A 14,723-nucleotide genomic window follows, 5' to 3' on the forward strand; every position below is an offset into this window, starting at 1 on the left:
TTCACTTTCCGAACTGTGAAAAGCAGCAAGACACAAGGAAGCGTCTAGTCTGCCGGAAAAACCACATGATGAAGAATACGCTGCATTCAACCACAGATTTTTTAAACCCAGAGGTACAACATCGCGAGACTTTCGTGAACGCTTGCTATAAGCAGACAAAGCAGACCAGACCGGGGTTTGTGGTTTGAGAAGTCAATGACAGAAGTGAAAAATTCTTCCTTAGTTGTTAATTTTCTCAAAATCTAAAGGCATAACCCAGATTTGAGCCAATGTCTTTAGGAGCTGAAGATGCTATGACTATAACCTCGACAAAGTCAAAAACAGACACGTTTTAATTTTTGTCAAAAACGACTTAATATTGAAGGCGTGCCTTTGACTTGGCAACATCCACAATTTGACGCGTGACGACCGTTATTTCTGCACATGAGTTTGGCCTCATTCCAAACACTTAAAAGACACCCTCTCCCCTCAGCCCTCAAATTAAGCCGAAACTTCTGATGACGTTTCATGACGTCGGACAAGTTTACACGTGCAGGGCAAGTGGCGATTAAAATGATTTTTTATTTAAATGATTATTTTGTTTTTTATTTATCATAATAGTTCCTGATTACACTACGGGTGGTTTTTAGTCTCTCTTACTACAGAGAACCCTTGGTTTGGTCTTGAACATCATTTTCTGATTAGTTGAATTTCAAAAGCCGGATAACATCTAGCTCAGAGTTAAGGAATAAGCTATTTTCACTTTAAATTGATTTATATGATGCAGATCTCGGTTCCTTGTCGCTTACGTTCACTGCTCATACGTTTTTGACTCACCCTACAGTTTATACTGTTATATAACCTTTGTTGTTTTGACTTTGTCTATAGTTTCTCTTAATGCTAGGGGGTTATGAAACAATGTGAAGCGCAAGGCCTTATTTTTCGTTTCTAGACAATTTCGAATAGATTTGTGCTTTTTTCAAGAGTCTCACTCAATTTCGGCTGATGCCAACTTCTGGAGGTCACAGTGGGGCAACGATATTTGGCTTTCCCATGGATCTGAACGCTCCACTGGTGTCACTACAATGAAAAATACCTTTGGTGGTAATATTCTACACTCGGAAATGTAATGGTTTGCAATTATAATAGCGATAAAGTTGCAGTGAAACTGTCTGCTTTTCATCAGCAGGTTTTCTTGTCATGGTCCTTAATTTATAGGCATAATTTTTCTCCACACAGATATTATATATGGAATAATCGGGACATATTGTATAAAAATGCGTCTTTGTTTTTAGAATATTGGTTCCGAAATAATATCCTATTGGTGAGCCAACTGGTAAATGCAGAGCGTCTTTTTTCATAGTTATAAGGAATTCTTATCACTTTACAAGGTCCCTGTAACACCTAAAGATTTTGCAATTGTTTTAGATGCCATTCCCCCAGGTGTTTCTTTATTATTCAGGAACCTGACCCTCAGAGCCTACCTTCCATTGACCCTGTTGACTCATCAGTATGAAAGATTTTTTTCTCTTTTGGTCCATTCAACAACAGAGCAATACGAACCTTGTTTCAGCAGGATGTTGTATCTCTACATTATGTCATGCCTTATTGGAATGGATTTATTGATAATATCTGTTGGAAAAAAGTTTGGATGTTGCCACACACATTCCTACTTGTTAACAAAATTAAGGAAGATTCCTTTAAAATTATTCATAAATATTATCCTGCCAACCACTATATGAAGAATTTTAAGGAAAACATCAACTCAAATTGTACCTTTTGTAATGACCACCCAGAAACGGTGTTGCATCTTTATTTGGCAATGTATTCATGTAAGGAATCTGTGGCAAGACATCAGTAGATTAGTAGATTTATAATTGAACACATTTATGAAGATTGTACACTATTGTGGAGAGATGTACTGCTTGGATGCTTTACCTATGATAGAAATAAGCTGGTTTCATGGTCACAAATGTAAATTTACAAACAAAACACCACATTTCTTACCTTACAAAAATAAATTGAACTGTATTTTAAGACAATTATATACTATACTAACAAAAAAGCTTTTAGAATTATAAGTGTATGTATGTCCCTTAAGGTCCTTGTGTAATGTGATTATTGTACCCCTTAGTCCAATTGTCCTTTGTATATTATTTATATATACTTGTGTTTCCACATGTACTTCCTGTATTGATTTGTTGTTAATAAAAATAAAAATAATTCGAAAAAATACAAAAATTTGCTTTTTGGTCTTAATTTAAGGTTAAGCATAATGTTAGTGTGGTTAGGGTTGAGGTTAGGTTTAAGATTTTAAAAAGGTCAATTGTAGAAATGGGCGGGGTTTGTGACTTTGGCTGTGGTGCTGGTGACATCCCCTCAGTGGTTGAACTCAACTCCTCCCCTTTTATTATACTTTCCCATACTGCATTGCGGTGAATTATGGACCAAAGTGGTAAGCGACAAATGACTCCAGGTTCAGCTGTATTTTAGTTTTATTTGTCTATCAGTAGATTTAACTTGATACACAGCGAAATAGATTAAATTTTCAAACGTATTCATATTCAATTATACTTTACAAGTATTATCAGTGGAGTGTTTAAAGTACAAAATTTGCGGCCTTGTAGCAACCTCTCGTTGCCAGCCCACTGCTAGCTAAAGAGCTAATATATTGCTAGCGTTAGCGTCCACAGATCTGTGTTGCTACAGTAGTAGCTAGCTAAGCTATACTTTTAGAATAGTGGCGGTTGGAGTTGATCTGCCAGTGCTAAGCTAATAACTTAAATTGTCAGGACAGTACTCTAACCTTGACAACATATTCAGAATAAATAATGCTATGTTTGTAGCTTAGACTATGTGCCTGCTAAGGTTTGCATTCTCCCATCAACTTCTGAAACTCCAGACAATGTTAGCGTTGGCTAAAATGAAACACTAGCGCTTTGCTAAACTATCGTGGTTTTGATCACCTGTGGATTGTCAACTTAGTGTCAATGCTAGTAGGAAGTACCATGTAAATGTTCGCTTGCTAGCAGATGACTGACTCTGGTCACTGACATTTTGAATGAACCATCGTTCCCCCCACAGACAATGACCTGCAAGGCACGGACGGCTCGGGGAGTCTTGGGGGCCCTGATGTCCGCAGACGCATCCCCATCAAACTCATCTCCAAACCAACCATCAGGAGCAAACCTGCTACCCGGACACAAAGACCCATGGGCAGGCAGCCCTCCAAACCCCAGGCTGGGGATGAAGGTTAGCCAGCCACAAGTGCTTTCTCATCTCGTTGTTTTAATTTCCAAGGGCTAGGATTGGGATGGGGAAACCTGTTGCTAGGTCATAGAAGCAAGCTTTCATATGGGACTACTGTAAGGCAACATATCTGTGTTTCTAGAGAGTTTTAGCTTCAAGCAAGAGGAGAGGTTCGATTGTGGTACCAAGGCTGGGGATGTGTTTGCAAGTCAACGGAGGTTCCCCCAGCAAATGTTTTGGGACTTTAAGGTAGTGTTTCAATTTCTATTGTGGTGGAGGGGGGTGCAGGAATGCATTCCACCTACATCATTACTTTGTCATAGACCTCTTGGTCTTTTCCCCACAGTTGAATTTGATAGGTGAAAAGGATGACATTCCAGCACACTTTTGTGACAAGTGTGGTCTGCCCATAAGGATCTATGGACGCATGGTATGTCTCTTCGATCACGTTTTACATAGTGTGTTATGTGTCTCTTAATTATTTTTTTTTATAGTAAGAGGCTATGAGTGCAGCAGCTTATAATGTTATCTGTATTAACTCACCAGATTCCATGCAAGCATGTGTTCTGTTATGAGTGTGCGTTGCTCCACGAGAAGAAGGGAGACAAGATGTGCCCAGGGTAAGCTCTTGACTTTTATTTTTAACCTACCCACTAGTGCAGTGGTTCTCAACTGGTTTTGCCTCTGGACCCAAATTCAACCAGGTTGTCTCAGTCGCAACCCAATTGTGAAACAAAAAATATCCCTAATGCAATCTGAGAAAATATTTTGAATGCTATATTGATAGTAAAGGTAGCAATTATATGACAAGAGAAAAACATTCCCACATTTTTCATTGTCAATAATTTAAAAAAAAAAGTCCTATATTCTTGATGAATAATGTTAATAAGCTCACTTGTTTGAGACCACAAAATCACCCAGATCTGCTAAATAGCTCTGCTAATAGCTATATAAAAAAAATACTTTGATTGAACAAAAATAATAAAGAGATTCAATTATATATTTTTTAAAGTATGTTCATTATCATTTCTACACACGTTCTAACTGGTTGTAGTTGTTTAAGTTCAGACTGGAGTATTTCATTTATTTATTTTTTTACTCCGACAGCCGTGTCTAGTGACGTTACGTTTGATACCGGAGCCCCGGGGCATGCATCAAAGTCGCTAAGCAGTTTGCTTCGAAACAGTGTGCCGAGGCTTATATCACTTTATCAGAAGCACATGATCAATGACGTCCGGCGCTTCGTTTTGTCGAACAACCACCTGATTGGTTTCGGTAGAAGATAAAGCTTGAAGGCATGTGTGATGTCATCTATACCAATTTGGCTGTTCTAAATTATTTTGACCATCTGCATATGTGGTTGCTGTGTGGTTGCTGACTGCACTTACTAACTAAACCTTTTATGTTGTTTAGTATGCAGCTCTTCAGCTGCACAGACTCGGTCCAGCGCATCGAACAGTGTCTGCGGGGCTCCCTCTACATGTGCAGCATTGTGAAGGGTTGCAAGCGCACCTACCTTTCCCAGCGTGACCTGCAAGCCCACATCAACCACCGCCACATGAGGGCAGCCAAGGCTTTGGCAAGCCGCCAGGATGCCTTGCACCTTCCCCCATCCACAGAGGTCCCTGACCGCTTCCGTGTGCCCCCGCCTCACCTGCCCAAGGCCCAAGGGCACCTCCCGCCCCCTCTCCAACACGGGGGTCATGACCCCTACGGTCAGCCACCACCGGCTTCCCATGATGCACCTCCTCTTTCCCAGGAGACCTTCCGCATTGCCACCGTAACTACACGCGCACGCAGCAACCTCATCACCGTGCCAATCCAGGATGACTCCGGTTCTTCCTCCACCTCTTCCTCCCGTGACCCTCTCCCTCCTGGCCCGGGCCCTGCTCCACCCCCACACCACCACCCTGGGGACTACCCTGGTCAGCCTGTAGTGTCCCACCCACACCACATGATGGCACCACCGCAACAGCACTACGGCCCTCCACCTCCTCCCCCTCCACCCATCAACCACCCCATGCAGCACCCGCCCCAGGGCTCTGGGACACCCCACATGGTCTACAACCAGGCTGGCCCTCCCCCGCCTATGTCTAACGCACCCCCTCCCATTACCCCCCCGCCAGGACACATCATGGGTCAGATGCCTCCCTACATGAACCACCCTCCTCCAGGCCCCCCACCTCAACACGGTGGTCCTCCAGTCAACGCCCCCCCTCCCCACCACTACAACCCTAACTCCATGCAGCAGTTCCCTGAGGACCAGGGCACACTCAGTCCCCCTTTTAACCAGCAAGGGGGTCTGAGCCCTGGGATGTGGCCTGCCCCTAGAGGGCCTCCTCCTCCAAGGATGCAGGGCCCCCCACCTCAGGGCCAGATGCCTGGACCCCATCACCCCGATCAGTCCCGCTACCGCCCTTATTATCAGTAAACTCTCACCTCCCCCCAAAGTCAGGGGCATTGTTTGACTTGTCCCTATTCCTCTCCACTGGGTTGAATAATGTGAACATGAGTCTCTGGGTTCTGTATGACTGTAATGTCTATGGAAACACTTTAAAGAGACTAGTCTATGGTGAATGTATGTATGTAGCTGTTCACTTTTATTGATATGAACCTTTTGGACTGTCAAATGAGCAACGATACATTTGAATCGCTCCTGTATTTGTCTCCAATGGACATTGTTGTATCTTGAAAAATTTTGTTTTGATGACGTCTCAATAAATATTTTCTAACAAAGCGTTACATCTCATTATTTTTCAATATTATTAGTTGTGGAAACGGTTTCATCCATATCAGTAGGGGGCAGTGTATGATCTAAAATTTGACATTGTTTGTGGAGGGAGCCCTGTGTTTTGGTTAATCACATGACATGGATTTTAACCTTTTATTTAAAGCTTTTTCATCAAACTGTCCCCCTTTTTATGTCAGATGGTACAGCACCATACTTCAGACAATTGCTTAATTGTTTTTTTCTAATTCTCATTTCTGAAAAGACCTTAAAATAAAAGTAGAAATCTAGGTCATGTGACATGATTGACCAAAACATGGCCCTAGTTATGTGCGATAAAAGAGAAGATAGCTGCTGGGAGAAAATAAATACATTTTGAGAGGGGTGGCACTGTAATTGTGTCAAGGACAAAACCCCAAGATTACTTTATGAAAAATAATTTTACTAACATTTATGACTCGACTGTGTTATCCTGCATGGGTGTTGCAGTGGGCTATTTGATGTCACCCTCCCTAGCAAATGCGTCAGGGGAGTATTCTGCTACTAAAATGATATCTAGCTACTAGTAGTGTTTTGCTGTGGAGTATTTGCTTTGTTGATACCGAGGATTTTTGAGGCTATTTGAAAATAAGCAACTTTATTTTATGTCCATAAAAAATGGCTTTGCTACACAGAAGTATACACTGAGTGTACAAAACATTAGGAACACCTTCCTAATATTGAGTTCCACCCCCCTTTGCCTTCAGAACAGCCTCAATTTGTCAGGGCATGGACTCTACAAGGTGGCAAGTGTTCCACAAGAATGCTCGCCCATGTTGACTCCAATACTTCCCACTAATTGGTCTTCACATTATTAATAAACAAACATCTGGAATCAGCCTATAACAATGGCTCTGTTGGTAGAACATGTTGCTTGCAACACCAGAGTTGTGGGTTTGATTCCCATGGGGGACAAATATGAAAATGTATGCACTCACTACTGTAAATCGCTCTGGATTAGAGTGTCTGCTAAATGAAAAAAAGTAACAGGTTTTGGGTTTCAAATCGACCATTATAGCATACTTGTTTACATCACTTTGATTGATTTCACATTTCGGAACCTTATTGTTGCTAAAATAATGAGCTCTCTGTCAGATCTTCCCTCCCGAAATTCCATGACTCTCGGTTCGCAGAAGAATAGACGCTGTTATCAAGCTCGTCCCCAGCAAGAGGATAGAACTTCCAATTAATGTTGGACACTTGCTGATGACTTCATTCAGAGACAGACTCTTTTGTTCAATCAAAGTTAATAATTAAGGGGTGCTTATATAGTCCTGTTTCACTGTATGTACAAGTGGGTAACCTGCACAGGTGTGAAATTGATTTTCTGCATATTCCTCTCCCACTGAGAGTGGGGCCACAGCCAGGGGATCAGCCATTATTGACAGCGACCCTGGAGCAATTAGGGATTTTACCTTGTCAGCTTGGCGATTCATCCTACAACCTTTTAGTTACTGGCCCAACGCTCCTTACCACCAGGCTACCTGAAGTGCATTGTATTGTTTTGTACCTTTCCACTGAGAAAGCCAACAGAGTTATAACTGAGTAAACATGTTGATAATACAGGATTGGATTTATCAAGAGTAGTAAAACTACATGTGTGTCTGGTATTTACACCGAACAAAAATATAAACGCAACATGTAATGTGTTGGTCGCGTGTTTAATGAGTTGAAATAAAAGCTTATTTCTCAAAAATGTTGTGGACAAATTTTTTTGCATCCTTGTTAGTGAGCATTTCTCCTTTATGAAGATAATCCATCCACTTGACAGGTGTGGCATATCAAGAAGCTGATGAAACAGCTCGACCATTACAGCTCGACCATTACAGCTCGACCATTGTGCTGGGGACAGTAAAAGGCCACTCCAAAATGTGCAGTTTTGTCACACAACACAATGCCACAGATGTCTCAAGTTGAGGGACTGTGCAATTTATTTTTTTATTTCACCTTTATTTAACCAGGTAGGCAAGTTGAGAACAAGTTCTCATTTACAACTGCGACCTGGTCAAGATAAAGCAAAGCAGTGCGACAAAAACAACAACACAGAGTTACACATAAACAAACGCACAGTCAATAACACAAAATAAAATACAAATAGAAAGATCCATGTACAGTGTGTGCAAATGTAGAAGAGTAGGGAGGTAAGCAATAAATAGGCCATAGAGGCAAAAATAATTACAATTTAGCATTAATACTGGAGTGATGTGCAAGTAGAGATACTGGGGTGCAAAAGAGCAAGAGGGTAAGTAATAATATGGGGATGAGGTAGTCGGGTGTGCTATTTACAGATTGGCTGTGTACGGGTACAGTGATCGGTAAGCTGCTCTGACAGCTGATGCTTAAAGTTAGAGAGGGAGATATAAGACTCCAGCTTCAGAGATTTTTGCAATTCGTTCCAGTCATTGGCAGCAGAGAACTGGAAGGAAAGGCTGCCAAAGGAAGTGTTGGCTTTGGTGATGACCAGTGCAATATACCTGCTGGAGCGCGTGCTACGGGTGGGTGTTGCTATGGTGACCAGTGAGCTGAGATAAGGTGGGGCTTTACCTAGCAAAGACTTATTTGATAATCTGGAGACAGTGGGTTTGGCGACGGATATGTATTGAGGGCCAGCCAACGAGAGCATACAGGTCGCAGTGGTGGGTAGTATATGGGGCTTTGGTGATAAAACGGATGGCACTGTGATAGACTACATCCAGTTTGCTGAGTAGAGTGTTGGGGGCTATTTTGTAATTGACATCGCCGAAGTCAAGGATCGGTAGGATAGTCGGTTTTACAAGGTTATGTTTGGTGGCATGAGTGAAGGAGGCTTTGTTGTGAAATAGGGAGACGATTCTATATTTAATTTTGGATTGGAGATGCTTAATGTGAGTCTGGAAGGAGAGTTTATAGTATAACCAGACACCTAGGTATTTGTAGTTGTCCACATATTCTAGGTCAGAACCATCCAGAGTAGTGATGCTAGTCGGGCGGGAGGGTGCGGGCAGCAATCGGTTGAAGAGCATGCACTTAGTTTTACTAGCATTTAAAAGCAGTTGGAGGCCACGGAAGGAGTGTTGTATGGCGTTGAAGCTTGTTTGGAGGTTAGTTAGCACAGTGTCCAAAGAAGGGCCTGATGTATACAGAATGGTGTCGTCTTCGTAGATGTGGATCAGAGAATCACCAGCAGCAACAAGAGCGACATCATTGATATATACAGAGAAAAGAGTCGGCCCAAGAATTGAACCCTGTGGCACCCCCATAGAGACCGCCAGAGGTCCGGACAACAGGCCCTCCGATTTGACACACTGAACTCTATCTTAGAAGTAGTTGGTGAACCAGGCGAGGCAGTCATTTGAGAAGCCAAGGCTATTGAGTCTGCCGATAAGAATGCGGTGATTGACAGAGTCGAAAGCCTTGGCCAGGTCGATGAAGACGGCTGCACAGTACTGTCTTTTATCAATGGCGGTTATGAAATCGTTTAGGACCATGAGCGTGGCTGAGGTGCACCCATGACCAGCTCGGAAACCAGATTGCATAGTGGAGAAGGTACGGTGGGATTCGAAATGGTCAATGATCTGTTTATTAACTTGGCTTTCGAAGATTTTAGAAAGGCAGGGCAGGATGGATATAGGTCTATAACAGTTTGGGTCTAGAGTGTCTCCCCCTTTGAAGAGGGGGATGACCGCGGCAGCGAGCTGGTCGTATCTCAGACGATACGAAAGAGAGGTTGAATAGGCTAGTAATAGGGGTTGCAACAATTTCGGCAGATAATTTTAGAAAGAGAGGGTCCAGATTGTCTAGCCCAGCTGATTTGTAGGGATCCAGATTTTGCATCTCTTTCAGAACATCAGCTGTCTGCATTTGGGTGAAGGAGGAGCGGAGGGGGGGGGGGGGGGGGGGGCAAGTTGCTGCAGGGGGTGCTGAGATGTTGGCATGCTGATTGCAGGAACGTCCACCAGAGCTGTTGCCAGAGAATGTAATGTTAATTTCTCTACCATAAGCCGCCGTCAACATCCTTTTATAGAATTTGGCAGTACATCCAACCGGCTTCACAACCGCAAACCACAGAGGAGTAATTCTGTCCATAATAAAGCCCTTTCGTAGGGAAAAACTCATTCTGATTGGATGGGCCTGGCTCCCCAGTGGGTCTGCCTGGCTCCCAAGTGGGTGGACCTATGGCCTCCCAGGCCCACCCATGGTTGCTCCCCTGCCTAGTCATGTGAAATCCATAGATTAGGGCCTAATTAATTAATTTAACTCAGCAAACTATTTGAAATTGTTGCATGTTGCATTTTTATTTGTATTCAGTTTGGAAGAAAGCATACAAAAGGCAAGTATACAGGTATTAGCAGTGCAATATCAGCACATCATCATATTAATCATCATGTCAAGCATGGCGTGCATATTTAGCCTGTCCTTTATGAGATCTACAAGCCAGTCCAATCATTACTCACTACGTTAGCACATTAGTCTTTGATTATTACTTGTCATTATTAACCATTAAGATCTATCTATATGCCTGTAATTACATTCAATTGCTTCGGGGTCAACAACCTATGAGCTCTGACCTTTCCAGACCCTTCAGTCTGTCACCTGAATGACAAAGAGTGGAGTCTGAACATAGTGTGACCGAAAGACCTTTGTGTACACACAATTCCCTATTGTGTCATTAACGCTACATATTGTGAAGTAATACGTTATGCTTGAGGTTCCTGCCTTAACTTATGCATGTCCTGTGAATGATCTGTCCGTTTCTCCAGTAGCATGGCGTAATGAAGTACGGAAGAACATGAACGTCTTCATCTCATCATCAAAGTACATGCAGCTGATTTAAAAAAAAAAACATAACTTTTGATAAAAAATTTTTTTTTAAGTATAATATTTTAAAATTATATAATAAATAGGACTGATGGAGTTATTTCACACGTGCAGCTAACAAAAATGGAAATGTCTGCTCTACCCAAAATTACAACCAACTATTTGTAGCCTTACCGCACAAATGGAAGAGGCAAGTGAAAATGGGAAAAGATAAGGAACTTGTCTGTCGACACTGCATTAAAGACCATAATTGGATAAATAAAATTGTGATAAATAAAAATAGATAACAGTTTCATTTAAGGACCAAAAAATTGACAGCTGTGGCATATAGATTGCAAAATTGTTGGGAAGAGATTTTCGACCTATCGATTCCATGGCACATGAACTGATACACAAAACGATGCGGGATTAAACATTTCGATTTTTAAATTATTATGCAAAATTATGCAAAAAAAAAGAAACGTCCCTTTTTCAGGACCTTGTCTTTCAAAGATAATTCGTAAAAATCCAAATAACTTCACAGATCTTCATTGTAAAGGGTGTAAACACTGTTTCCCATGCTTGTTCAATGAACCATAAACAATTAATGAACATGCACCTGTGGAACGGTCGTTAAGACACTAACAGCTTACAGATGGTAGGTAATTAAGGTCACAGTTATGAAAACTTAGGACACTAAAGAGGCCTTTCTACTGACTGAAAAACACCAAAAGAAAGATGCCCAGGGTCCCTGCTCATCTGCATGAACGTGCCTTAGGCATGCTGCAAGGAGGCATGAGGACTGCAGATGTGACCAGAGCAATAAATTGCCTAAGACAGCGCTACAGGGTGACATGACGGACAGCTGATCATCCTCGCAGTGGCAGACCACATGTAACAACACCTGCACAGGATTGGTACATCCGAACATCCCACCTGCGGGACAGGTACAGGATTGCAACAACTGCCCGAGTTACACCAGGAATGCACAATCGCTCCATCAGTGCTCAGACTGTCCGCAATAGGCTGAGAGAGGCTGGACTGAGCGCTTGTAGGCTTGTTGTAAGGCAGATCCTCACCAGACATCACCGGCAACAACGTCGCCTATGGGCACAAACCCACTTGACCAGACAGGACTGGCAAAAAGTTCTCTTCACTGACGAGTCACGGTTTTGTCTCACCAGGGGTGATGGTCGGATTCGCATTTATCGTCGAAGGAATGAGCGTTACACCTAGACCTGTACTCTGGAGTGGGATCGATTTGGAGGTGGAGGGTCCGTCATGGTCTGGGGCGGTGTGTCACAGCATCATCGGACTGAGCTTGTTGTCATTGCAGGCAATCTCAACGCTGTGCGTTACAGGGAAGACATCCTCCTCTCTCATGTGGTACCCTTCCTACAGGCTGATCCTGACATGACCCTCCAGCATGACAATGCCACCAGCCATACTGCTCGTTCTGTGCGTGATTTCCTGCAAGACAGGAATGTCAGTGTTCTGCCATAGCCAGCGAAGAGCCCGGATCTCAATCCCATTGAGCACGTCTGGGACCTGTTGGATTGGAGGGTGAGGGCTAGGGCCATTCCCCCCAGAAATGTCCGGGAACTTGCAGGTGCCTTAGTGAAAGCGTGGGGTAACATCTCACAGCAAGAACTGGCAAATCTGGTGCAGTCCATGAGGAGATGCACTGCAGCACTTAATGGAGCTGGTGGCCACACCAGATACTGACTGTTACTTTTGATTTTGACCCCCCCTTTGTTCAGGGACACATTATTCCATTTCTGTTAGTCACATGTCTGTGGAACTTGTTCAGTTTATGTCTCAGATGTTGAATCTTGTTATGTTCATAGAAATATATACACATGTTAAGTTTGCTGAAAATAAATGCAGTTTACAGTGAGATGATGTTTCTTTTTTTGCTGAGTTTATATATATGGGGATACAACCTTCCCAGCTCTGCAGATTGTGCAAAGCTGTCATTGAACTATATTTAGATTTGTTAAAAAAAAATGTGGTTACTACATGATTCCATATGTGTTATTTCATAGTTTTGACTCTCAGCACACATTGTTACATTCGATTTTTTCCATTTTGTAAATGATGGCGGATTGATTGATTTCCAGGTTTTTTTGTGTACGTTTTTTCAAGATGGGTGATGAGAGGAGAATCGTCCAGACGATTGTGTATCTCACAACCCCTATATGTCTTGAAATATGCAGACAGACTGACTAAAGGTACATTTACATTGTAATACTTCTGACAGCCAACTTTCTAGCGTCACCCATAATTTTTTGACTTTACAGCGTTCCCTGAAAGCATGGTGTCACAAGTGTAGAGAGGAGTAGTAGGACCAGCTGCTACCGGCCTGAAGAGAGATACATGAAATGAGAGTGAGATACGATAATTGACGGGGCGCTGTAATCTGTACGTCATTTCATTGACTCTCCTCAGGACTTTGAATGGCCCCTCAAAGCGCGGGCTCAGCTTCGTGGAAAGCCAGACCCTGTCACCGGGGTGAAAGACTGAGGCCACACTTAGGTGACGATCGGCCTGCGCCTTCTGCCGGAGGACGACGCGCTGGAGATGGGTGTGCGCTGTGTTCCATACCTTCTTGGCGCTCGGGAACCAATCGTCCACTGTAGGAGCCTCGATCTGACTCTGGTGCCTGGGTGCCAGGGCCGGCTGATACCCTAGAACACACTGAAATGGTGTGAGGTTAGTGGAGGAGTGACGGAGGGAGTTTTGTGCATATTCTGCCTAAGGCAGAAACGCAGCCCACTCCCCCGGCAGGTCGTGACAGTAACTACGAAGGTACAGTGGCTTGCGAAAGTATTCACCCCTTTGGCATTTTTCCTATTTTTTTTCCTTACAACCTGGAATTAAAATACATTTTTGGTGGGTTTGTTTCATTTGATTTACACAACATGCCTAACAATTTGAAGATGCAAAACATTTTTTATTGTGTAACAAACAAAAAAAGAAGACAAAAAAAATGAAAACTTGAGCATGCATAACTATTCACCCCCTAAAAGTCAATACTTTGTAGAGCCACCTATTTCAGCAATTACAGCTGCAAGTCTCTTGGGGTATGTCTCTATAAGCTTTGCACATCTAGCAAAACTGCTCCAGCTCCTTCAAGTTGGATGGGTTCCGCTGGTGTACAGCAATCTTTAAGTCATACCACAGATTCTCAATTGGATTGAGGTCTGGGCTTTGACTAGGCCATTCCAAGACATTGAAATGTTTCCCCATAATTAAACCACTCAAGTGTTGCTTTAGCAGTATGCTTAGGGTCATTGTCCTGCTGGAAGGTGAACCTCCATCCCAGTCTCAAATCTTTGGAAGACTGAAACAGGTTTCCCTCAAGAATTTCCCTGTATTTGGTACGTTTTTGCTTATTTTTGCTTTAAGCAATTACTTTTTTCTTGTCTCTCTTCCGTAAAGCCCAGCTCTGTGGAGTGTACGGCTTAAAGTGGTCATATGGACAGATACTCCAGTCTCCGCTGTGGAGCTTTGCAGCTCCTTCAGGGTCATCTTTGGTCTCTTTGTTGCCTCTCTGATTAATGCCCTCCTTGCCTGGTCCGTGAGTTTTGGTGGACGGCCCTCTCTTGGCAGGTTTGTTGTGGTGCCATATTCTTTCCATTTTTTAATAATGGATTTAATGGTGGTCCGTGGGATGTTCAAAGTTTCAGATATATTTTTAGAAGCCAACCCTGATCTGTACTTCTCCACAACTTTGTCCCTGAACTGTCTGGAGAGCTCCTTGGTCTTCATAGTGCCACTTGCTTAGTGGTGTTGCAGACTCTGGGGCCTTTCAGAAAAGCTGTATATATACTGAGATCATGTGACAGATCATATGACACTTAGATTGCATTGTATTTCAAGGCGTACCTTCCAACTCACTGCCTCTTTGCTTGACATCATGGGAAAATCAAAAGAAATCAGCCAAGATATC

General features: G+C 42.9%; 1 protein-coding gene across 2 annotated transcripts; it reads left to right on the top strand.

Moving 5' to 3' along the window:
* The first annotated feature begins 2,341 nt into the window (after positions 1–2,341).
* LOC139565816 (E3 ubiquitin-protein ligase Hakai-like) lies at positions 2,342–5,965 on the top strand. Of its 2 annotated transcripts, none has more exons than XM_071386415.1 (6): positions 2,342–2,434; positions 3,064–3,231; positions 3,371–3,477; positions 3,575–3,658; positions 3,775–3,848; positions 4,642–5,965. In XM_071386415.1, exons 1-6 carry the CDS (start codon positions 2,422–2,424, stop codon positions 5,657–5,659), a joined length of 1,464 nt encoding a protein of 487 aa, XP_071242516.1. In that variant the 5' UTR covers positions 2,342–2,421; the 3' UTR covers positions 5,660–5,965. The 2 variants fall into 2 exon arrangements, with proteins under 2 accessions (XP_071242516.1, XP_071242517.1); XM_071386416.1 differs by lacking the exon at positions 2,342–2,434 and adding an exon at positions 2,437–2,455.
* The last annotated feature ends 8,758 nt before the right edge of the window (positions 5,966–14,723 follow it).

This window comes from Salvelinus alpinus, chromosome 37 (genome assembly GCF_045679555.1).
Source record: "Salvelinus alpinus chromosome 37, SLU_Salpinus.1, whole genome shotgun sequence".
In the NCBI taxonomy this organism is placed as follows: domain Eukaryota; kingdom Metazoa; phylum Chordata; class Actinopteri; order Salmoniformes; family Salmonidae; genus Salvelinus; species Salvelinus alpinus.

What these genes read in the sequence shown, in the direction of transcription:
- LOC139565816 (XM_071386415.1), top strand. An exon ending in TAAGGATCTATGGACGCATG is followed by an intron (nt 3,659 to 3,774) that starts GTATGTCTCTTC and finishes TTAACTCACCAG; the next exon opens with ATTCCATGCAAGCATGTGTT. An exon ending in GGAGACAAGATGTGCCCAGG is followed by an intron (nt 3,849 to 4,641) that starts GTAAGCTCTTGA and finishes TATGTTGTTTAG; the next exon opens with TATGCAGCTCTTCAGCTGCA.